General features: G+C 38.5%; 1 protein-coding gene across 1 annotated transcript in view; it reads left to right on the top strand.

Annotated features, from left to right (window-relative positions):
• Positions 1-1,245: 1,245 nt before the first annotated feature.
• Positions 1,246-10,548, top strand: part of tmem8b (transmembrane protein 8B) — a 59,168-nt gene continuing 49,865 nt past the window's right edge. Inside the window, exons 1-3 of the mRNA XM_023958927.1 lie at positions 1,246-1,973; positions 8,418-8,607; positions 9,905-10,112. Of these exons, the coding sequence (XP_023814695.1) occupies positions 1,889-1,973; positions 8,418-8,607; positions 9,905-10,112 (483 nt within the window). The 5' untranslated portion in view covers positions 1,246-1,888. The remainder of the gene's footprint in view (positions 1,974-8,417; positions 8,608-9,904; positions 10,113-10,548) is intronic.

Below are 10,548 nucleotides of genomic sequence, written 5' to 3'. Positions count from 1 at the left end.
AATTTAAAAGCTGAGGTAACAAATTACCTTACCAAAATAAAAGCCTTGTGAAAAGTTTTGCCAGAAATTAGGCCAAAACAGAACAAAAACCAAATTCCACATGAGAGAGTCTGTTGGAGTCTGAAGGACTTCAATGAAAGTACATAATATAGTAAAAAAAACTATCTGATTTTATGTAGGAGGTTTTGTTTTTGTTAAATTCTCTTAGTTCCAGAAGAGAAGCACCTCTGCAGACACTTTATATATAAAAAAAAAAAACCTAGTTTACTCTTCAAACATTTACTGTGTGCGTTAGAGCTTTTGCTTCTTCTCAAAGCAAACCAATTCCTTGCATTTCTTTTCTAATTTTGTAAGTCCTAACTACCAGTTTTCGACCAGAAAAATTAGGAATTATTTGGTTTCAGATAATGCTTTTGGTTGACTAATTGATTTCCTTTTAAGTTCAAACACAAAATAACAGGGTTACATAAAAATAATAAACAGAAAAGGATAAAGTGCTCAAAAGAGAAGTGTGTCGAAGAAAATTTGTATTAATTTCTACTCTGTCTTACTATATAAAGACAGTAAGTTACTATATCGCATTCATTTTTACACATTAAACAAGACAAAGTGTTGAATTTGTTTCCCACAAAAACCGCAGAAGTTTCAGGAGCAGCAAATGCTTTGTCTAATAATTCTACTTCAAGATAATTGAAATAAAATATCTCTTTTACTCTTCCTTGTGTTTTTACAGGCTGATTGATTTTCTAATTTAAAGGAAAATGTCTACAAGTCTTGGTTTCCAACTTTAGTTGTGGATCACTCTCCTCCACTAGCAGATAGATGTTTTCATTTGATTTTCCCTTGTTCAAAAACAGCCTAAACTAAGTCCACCTAACTGTGAAGCATGTGACATCGTTGACACAAACCGATCCGGCATGAATACTTCTGATGAATCCCTACTGTGAGGCTTTTGTCTTCTTGGCAACTAAGTCAAATCTCGTGAAAACACATGCATTTCTAAAGAAACTCCAATTACATCACAGTTTTTTTTTTCCATACAGCTGCAATGGTTCAGTTAAATGCTCCATTCATGGCACATTAGAGGATCCAGGAGTTCATTCCCTCTTTGACAAATCAGTTATGACTCAGAACAGAATGTGCAACTGTACAAGGAGGGTCATCTGTCATGGGTTCATACAAATACTGATTGATTTCTTTTTTTTTTTTTTTTTCATTTGGAATCACTTACTGGAGACTAGATGAATAATTACAGCCCATGTTATTCTGACCTGTCTTTTATTGAGGAAAAACTTGTTTAACCATTGAAATTATCACTATAATCTTATTAATTTTGGATTTGCGCTGAAACCCCTTAATCCCTATGAATTCCTAAATTAAATTAAGATATTCTGAAAGTATATTTTCTAATGTTGCCGTTGATTCCAGCAGTTCTTGTAAAATAGGTCAATCTTAAGAAACACCTTTTTTGAAGATCCAAGTGGGACTTTTCCTGTTCTGACTTTGGAGTTTCTCCGTGATTTCCGGCGGGACGAGGACGTCTGATTCCGCCGCCCGCCTGTCCCGGCTCCCGGGGGAAGGAGGCCGCTGCCTCCGGGGGCATCTGCAGCCTCGGCGCGGCGCACCGGACGCGGAGTGACGGGGCTTCGTGCTGCATCCTGCGCGCGCACCGACGCTCGACTGACAGCGCGGGAGCTCCAATGAAAGCCGCCGACATATTGAGTCTGTCAAATCAAAGCCGGAGAGGAGGCGCTGTCCCGTCGTCGTCTGGGTGACGTCATGGCCAAACAGCTGGTCGTTGGCAAATATGTGAAAAAATGTAGAGCGGCGCAGACACTGCAAGCTACGGCCGGGCTCCAGCCCCTGACGGAACGCTCTGCTCGGAACGATGCGGCGGCCGGGGCGCCTGGGCTCGGGCTGCTGCCCCGCGGGGCTGCTCCTGCTGGTTTACACCTCTCTCTGCGCTGTTGGAGGTGAGTCTCCCCGTCCGCGCGCGCGCTCCGCTGTGATTCCCGGGGAGCTGTCCCCTTTGTCGGGGTGCTGAAATCCTCCCCGCTGTCGCTGCGGCGGAGGGTGCAGCGGCTCCGGGGTTTTGGATTCCTGACATCCTTCAGAGCCTTTAATCGGCGCAGACTGGCTTCAGTGAGTGTAGCACCAGGAAGGAGTCGCTGGGGGAGGTGGCACGAAACACTTCGGGGATGTTGCCAAAGGTTGCGGGTTGAAATTTTTGCTTATTGGACAGGATTCTTGCTCAAAGAAAACACAGGAGTTGCGGATCGGATAAATGGGCTGGACTCAGCCGGTCTGTTTCTGTAACTCACCAACTTTAGTGGGGATTAACACATTTAACTAGTAAATTATGTAGAATAACGCCCCATTGAAAACGTTCCAAAGGAATTGTTGTTTTGTGGTAAACAACATATAGAAATGACTGGTTTTCTCTGATGCTTCCATAAGGCAGGAATCCTCATTGCTGCATGTGGGACAATAGAACCTCTGGAACAGAAAGTCCTGGTTGTGGACATTTAGGACTATCAGGGTCAGCCGGATGATGCTGTAAACTTGTTGCTTCTTCTATTTGTTTTAACTTTTACCCTTTTCTTCTATTTGCTGCAGGAAGAACAAGTTAATTCTCTCTCCATGCGGTACCTGCACTCTCAGTTTGTCCACAATAAAAACAAATTCATGAACAGTTTTAGGTTGCAGTCATCTTCTGTGTTCATCAAACAGAGCATTTTGTAATTCTTGCTGAATCGAAGCTTGATGAAGCAGGGGATAGGGTGAGCAAAAAGGTGAACTTTGTCATCTGTCATTGTCAAAAGACGTTGCTTTTAATGGTTTTTTCTTAACCCAAATGGTTTGGATGCTGCATTTTTTCTGCTTAAAAAAGGAGAAAAAACAGTAAAAAGAGCCTTTTTTGCAGCTTCTGAAGGAAAGAAAGTTAAAAAAAAACAAGCAGTGTCAAGTATTCATGCATAAATCTCATGTTGAGATGACAAAAAGGGAGGATTATGTCTGTATTAAGCCTCCACCAGGGTAAAACAGTGGTAGGGAGGTGCTTATTGAAGAGATTACTGGATCCCGAATGGTGCTGTAAGAAAGCCTGTAAGTGCTCCGCTTCCTTTATCTTCCAATGAATGTCTTTATTTAGCTGGCAAAAAAACCAGGGTGTTTATATATTTTGCCATTTTTACAGCTCCACATTAAATGTGGCCTCTTTGTGTGGCTGCTGGATTACTTCTGAGATGGATTAAAATGTCTTGTGCTGAATCACAGGAGCAGGTTAAAAAATATGTTTTAGGCAGTTTATATTCAAAAATGTCCTCCATCTTCTGTTTATCCCAGAAACCTTAGGACCTTTATAGTGTATTTAAAAATAAAAAAGCAAACTAGAATACAACATCCGCTGAGCCTAATGAAGGTAGTTCCTTTGGTCATTTACAAGTTATGATGGAAAATAGCAGAAATAAAACGATGCACTGTTTGTTCTCTAGCGTGTCATTCAGATAACCCACTACATTAGGAAACACAATAGTTTTATTTGTCATTGTTGTTTCATTTTGACTGCAGGATGGAACTAAAGGTGTTCAGTTCGGACAAAACCGCTTAGCTAAAAGCCATTTTTGCACAAAACCCCTCAGTCCTGATGGACTCTGCCTGTTTTGAACAGCTCAGTCCTCAGCCACGAAGGGATCTCTGAGCATTTAGCCGTAGTTTGACCGAGTCTTCTATAAAGTTTTCCTGCTTTTTGAATAGATTAGCAAAACATATCCTATAGGAGTGCAGCCTATATCTTTCCCTCTAATATGATTTTGATACATGCTCCACGACTCGATACAAAAAAGATTTAACTAACTTTGTGGCGATTCAATACAGTCCAATACTTTTACATAAATGGATACAATCTATAAATTTGTTATTCCTTTATTCCATTAACAAGGAATGGAAGAATTGGATGATGTTTGAGAAATCAGGTTTATTTATTTTGAAGAGCTCTGCAAAAGCATCGCTTATCACGTCTCCATGTCATGATGGTGAGCTTCACCATCTACTGCAGAAGCGGCGCCTGAATGACGGACGCTTTCAGCTGTACTTCCGACTCTCTGTCACCCAGTTTGACGACTTGCTATCCTGCATTAGTCAGAGGACATTAAATATACAAGAAATAGAAAATCATAAAGTTTAGGAGGAGAACAATCAGATTCTCCATGTTGGTTTTGGACTCCACCCGCTGATCAGAATGAGCGGTGCTTCTTCTGCGTTGCTATCAGTAGCAAATACTTTAACCCACACCTACAGCTCCCTCTGGGTGTAAGTGGGAAAATAACCACCATTTGAGCCAATTTATTTTAAAAACAATCAAATATAAGTAACACCTCTGGCCAAACTATGCAAAAAACCACAACTTATAAAATTCTGTATTCACTTCCTGATCAATTTTATACCTTTTTACCAACATATTCTTGTTCATATTTATGATTGCTGCTTTTTATCTCAGCATTTAATACAGTCTTTGATATATATGTTTCCTCTATGTCGTCAATATCTTAGCTGATAGTGGTAATGAGTGAGTCAAACTCATTCATTTCAGTCTGGGAATTCCCAAATGTCCCTTTTATCTGTAAGTTGAAATCAAAAGAGGAAAAAAGATGTGGACAGGACTTCTATAGTACAGTCGGTGGTCAAGAGGAAAGCTGGAATTATAGTAGAGTAGTAGCTTTGGATGGGATTTGGCCACAAACATTTGCTTTTATTCTCCATTTCTGTGCCTTTAATAGTCAAGGTTGCTTTAGTACTGTATGTGAGAGCCAGCATGAGCTCCAGGAGCTGGTGTGAACGGGTGGGTGGAGCAGAAAGATTTTCTCCTTCCACACATTAGGAAATAGCATATTTATCTTTCAAAAACTCTTGTCAGCGAACAGAATCCTGTTCCTGAGAGCCAAAAACCCATTCAGCTTTGAATGACGGCATCTGCACAGACGTAGCTGTGGCTTTGGAGAGTAAATTGTTGATTTCCAATCAAAAGATTGACTGCTTATAACTCTTTAACAGACCACATTGTTATTCTGATCCGCCCTCAGAACACCGGTATTTTTTTTGTAGACACATTCTGCACAAATTGCTGGTGAGAAATATCACCCACAAACGTAGAGCTCAAATAAAGAGAGATGTCACTGCTGCCGCCGCCGCCGCTGCTGTTGCAGGCACAGACAGTAAGAGCAGTTGACATCCACAAAAACAACGAGAATGAGTTATAAATGGAAAACCGTCCCGCTCTGTGGAACATCAAGGTGCCTCCACAGTGTTCCCATGGAAATCTGTTGCCTCGCCTGTGTTTATAACACTTTTCCAGGAGATGTTGTACACTTTAGTGTGTCAGTTAAGTCACACGCAGTGTTTCCTGTGAATTTTGGCCACCTGCTGCTGCTTCTTGAAGCCAGCCCAGCTCGTGTGGCAGATTACACCTGCCACTTGTTCTGCTGATTTTTCATGTAGAAGCTCTGGTGGATTTAGTCCAACGATTTGATTTGATTTGATTTGATTTGATTTGATGCAGACTGAATGAGCACTCATTTGTCCATGGATTTCTCTCAGCTGCTTTAAAAAGCATTAAAGTCTTTGATCACATATTTAAATGATCTTCAAGCCATTTGCTGGGATCAAAGATGATCTTATCAGAGTGCAAACGAAACACCATTATGTTCTTGACTAGAATGATAGGGAAAGGGGGAAATGCCTGCACTGGCGCTTCGGCTTTTGCAAAAGAAATTACTATCAAAAAATATCCATGTCCATTTTGATGGGCGTCTTCTGCTGATTCATGCTCTGAACTTTTGATTTAGGATCAAATCTGTGGACGAGTCTTCAGTGGGTTGCCATGGCGCTCTGTTGTTGAGGTGCCTAAAAGTTCACAGCGTTCAGACTAATAAAAAGAGCTGCATCCAGAAGAGTGGACTTTCGGTAAACAGTAAAAACCTGCATGTTTTATAGAACCTGTATGTTTTATAGAAAATTGAACTGATAATACTTTTGACCATTTGTTCTTTCATATCTCATGCTATGCCTGCAAATGTGTAATGATTCACAGATCAAAATGTTTTAAAAAACACTGAAAAAACATCTATTCAAGCAAGATTTGTGAAGTGTTTCCATTTCCTGTAAAACACAGATGTATGTCAGTAATTTGAAGCACTGCAAAAAGATGAAGCCTAAAAATAGGAAAATAAAACACTAATCTTAAAAAGGAATTCACTGGAAAGTTGTAAAGTTATCTGTCCATAAAGCAAGTCATTTTTATTAGCAAGAAATCTTAAAATAAGATGTAAAAACTTGACATTTTCACTCAAAAAGGGAGAAGTAAGCTAAAAAAGCTAACTATTAGATAGAAATACTTCAAATTAAATGTTTTACCGCCCAATAGTAAGCATTTTTTTTGTTTTAAATAAATGGTTTGTATTATTTGTAGTTCAAGTGTAAAAAAAAAACTGTGTGATAAGTCAAAATGACTCAAGTTAAAAACAAACTGTTGTTTTTCTCATCAGTCTCACCAGGTCAAGGTTACTCATCTTCAGCTTTCTTCAATTAGTTAATTACCCTCAGTGTATTTAAGTGTCTGGCTCTTTTATTGCAAAACAATTATCTATCTTAAAATGAGCACAAAAAAAACCTACATCCAATTTTGGAGAATTCAGACTAACATCAGGTGAAATAATCTGCCGGTGCAGGAAGATATTTGAACTTAATAATATTTCTTAAAAATAGAAAGAAAATCTAAACTTTAGAATAGTAAGAAACATTCCAAGTCCATTATTAATCAAAATTAGTTTTACTGGGGCTTTAAGTGTTGTTTTCTTTATAAATTTAAAGGGAGACATTTTTCAAATAAGAGCAACTAAGCAAGAGGAATTTTTAATATTTAGAACTTTCACTATTAGGTTTTTTTTTCTTGAAATGAGAACGGACACATTTAATTATGCAAATTGACTCATAGCAGATTCAACCTTAATTTAGAATGCTCAAGCAAAAAAAAAACTAAATGCCTGAGAGCATGAATGTTTAACCCTTGTGCTATTCTAGGCACTTTAACGTTGAGAGTTGGGTCATCTAGACCCACTAGACAGTGCGCTGAACCTTTTTTCTTCAATGATTTTTGATCTTCACTGGTGTCCATGGATTTTTTTCTGATGTTGAGGAAAGCTTGAAAGGGTGTAGAGCAGAGAGAAGTAAAAAGAAACTTAACACCTGCAGCTATCTTGAAAGTCTAGAAAACAAGGTTTCAAATCTTTGCAAGTATCAAATGGTTTGCATTGCAGGAAGTGCTGTCACCAAAAGCAAAAATCCTCTACTGGCTGAGTAATAAACAGTACCTGGTTTTAGTTTGTTGTCTGAAAGAGAGTCAATACTGAAGCCGAAAGGTTCATGCTTGCTTTAACCAGATTACCATAATTTGGTTTGCACTAAATTTGGAAAAAAGGCTCCATGAATTTAATGTAATAATCTTAGTTTGCCACTTTATTCGTCTTTTTTCAAATCAGCTTAACTAAAATTTAAAACCTCTGGTACAATAATTTTAAAAATTTGAATTTTCAGTCCAGTGAGATTATTATAATCTAATCCATTTAAAATAAAATAATCATGATAAGTGTAAAGATTTTAGGGATTGAATTGAGCCGTTTGAATTCCCTTAACGGAAACTAAATTGGGCAAAAGATCAGTGAATGAATCTAACGATATTTATATGATTTGTCAGTAAAAAAACAAAAACAATAAGCGTGATAACTTTATTGTTTTGTTTCTTTTATTTTTGGTAGTTAATGGATTATTTAATCATAATAACCATTTCTGAGTGTTTCTCCACTGAATCAAAGTGACACATTTAAACTGATCCCAATAATAATTAACTTTTACAAAAAAACAGACAAATACACTGAATTAAACACAATATTTATGTGTCTTTAATTGGCACCATCAGTGTAAGTTAACAAAAGCTGTCATACTTAAGAAAACTTGATATTTAAATGCCCAACCTGATAAAAATTGTGCTTTTGGTGATTTATCATGTTCTTGTGGCATTTTTCAGGTGACAGAGGCTGTACTTACAGAAACTGAAGCTCACCATGACATTTCTGAGTATTTATTTATTCAAATCATTGTGAATCAGGAGCAGACTTTTAAAAGAGAGAGCCTCTTTGGGACGTAGAGGTTCTTTCTAAGGAATTTCTAAGGAACTCCGGCCGTGCCACAGAAACTATGTCCTAGAAAACGACACATGCTTTAGATCTTGGCATCATAATTAAAACACGACTGGGAACGCTTTGAAAAAATCTCAAGAGATCATCGGAGTGAATCTTTAAATGAGCAGAAAATGTATTTTGCAACCAAATAATCAATGAGGACAACCACTTTTGTCCCCACAGATTGCCTTTTTGTGACTGAATACTTCACCCGCACGCCTCGTAAGCTGAATGCTTTCAACTCCTTCGCCAGCGTGGAACTGTTCCACTTCAATGTGCCTGACGACACCATGATGGCCGTATGGAACCTCATCACCTTCAAGGAACAGGGGGGCACGTTTGGGGACAGCTGCCCCAACCGCAATGTGACAGTGTAAGACAGTGTTTGCTAAAATAATGCATCTCTGAGCGATTTGAAGATGTCCTGCCTTAAAAAACACATTATGCCTGTTTGGCTGAAGACTGGTATGTCAGAGGAGAAGTTACAGATAATAACGAGTCTCATAGCTGCGAAAAAATAGGCTTTAGCCGATGAGATTTGAGAAAAAGCTTATCATCCATATAGGATTTAATATTTATGTTTCACAGCAGTCCTGGACTGAAAGGACCAGATTGTTTTCTTCTCTCTTGCTGCGCCTTTGAGTGAACATTTCACCCCAGCCATATATACTCAAAACCTCATCAGAATTTGCACGCACCTAGTACCAGGTGAAAAAGAATTTTGGGCATAGGGAATGATATCACAGCGTGAGGAAAAGAAAAAAGAAAGGGGCCAAAATCTTACATGAGGCTGAAAAAAAAAAGTAAAACATTTAAAACCCACTAACAAAATCAAAAGAGAGATGGATATCCAAAGAAAGTTTCAAAATCATTAAAAGCCACAAGACCATTTTGTGTCAAACTTGATAACTTTACATTTTCAAACAATCTGGGGAAAAAAGCAAAAAACTTCCCAAAATTTCACAGACATGCAACCATAGCCGCAGTTTCGTTGACCTCTGGGAAAGGCTGCCAACTTAGAAGATGTTGCATTCAAACTTTGTAGATGTTGAACGGCGTTAGTGTGACGCAGAAGTGGTGGTCCCCTGTTGCTCGCACATGTTTTACCAGAATGTTGTGAAAATGTAAAACATGATTCATTGGCTCAATCTGAATAAAACTATATAACATAAGATATTAACATATTCTAAATGTGGATGTGGTTAAAAAAAAAAACAACTGAAAATTACCTTGACGTGTTCATCACCTCCAGGCGATCAAAAAATATAATGGTTGCTGAGGAGATAAAAACCAACAGCAAAGCAGTAATATTAATATATTACTTTCATCGTGTTTCTCTGTCATATGGTCTGCTGTGGTCCTATATTGGCCGTTCTGATTAAAGTGATAAACATTACTGGTCTTGCAGATTTTGAAACTTTAATTTTGTTGTCTGTTTTTATGTTGGGCTATGGCTATGGGTTATTTTTTTTTATTTAATTTATTGATTTAATTGATTTTATGCTGTTTGTTTTATATTTTTCCTGTGTTGTTTAGCATTTTTGGTCAGCTTCTGCTATTTTAAAAGCGCTTTATAAATAAAGTTAACTAGACTTGACTTGACTTGGGCAGAGATCTGCATGTTTTGATGAAAAGGCCTCATTTATTTATTTATTTATTTTGCCTAATAGGTATTTCAGGTCAGGCGCTCCTCCGGTAATCAATCCTCTGTACACCCGCTTCCCTCGGGATACGGTCGTCCCAGGGTCCTTCGCTCTGACTCTGACCTGGACGCTGCCAAACCGTACAACAGGCGCGTTCAACGTGACCAGCCCCCTCCCTGGAGACTGGTTCCTGGCGGCTCATTTACCCAAGGATGAAGGCAAGATCTCCGTCAAGGTGAGCGGGAATATTTATAACAACTAACGACCTCTTAGAGCTCCACCTGCAAACTCATCATGTGAATAAATCTGCCTTGATATTGACCCACTAGACCAATATTGCCATCTCTGCAGCTGTGCAGATAAACGCCAAAGAAAAAAACCAGAAGCCTTCCAGCATCGGCTGCATAAGGCAGCAAATTAAATGCCTGAGTTATTGCTATGATGTCCATCACTCACCGGTGGTGACTGGTAACATAGCTTTAATGGGATCTACTCCTTTATATATATATTTTTTGCATGGTTGCTTAATTCCTCGTTATGGATGGAAAAAAAAATCTAATAAATATGTTGTAAGTAGTTGCTGGGATTGGTATTCCAGCTCGCGCTGCAAAGCCTAAAGAGGCAGAACAGCGTCAGAGAGTTTTTCTTCATCTCATCATGTTCTCATATTT

Source organism: Oryzias latipes, chromosome 9 (genome assembly GCF_002234675.1).
Source record: "Oryzias latipes chromosome 9, ASM223467v1".
NCBI classification, from domain to species: domain Eukaryota; kingdom Metazoa; phylum Chordata; class Actinopteri; order Beloniformes; family Adrianichthyidae; genus Oryzias; species Oryzias latipes.
Note: the sequence above shows the minus strand (reverse complement) of the source record. Positions and strands in the feature narration are given on the sequence as shown.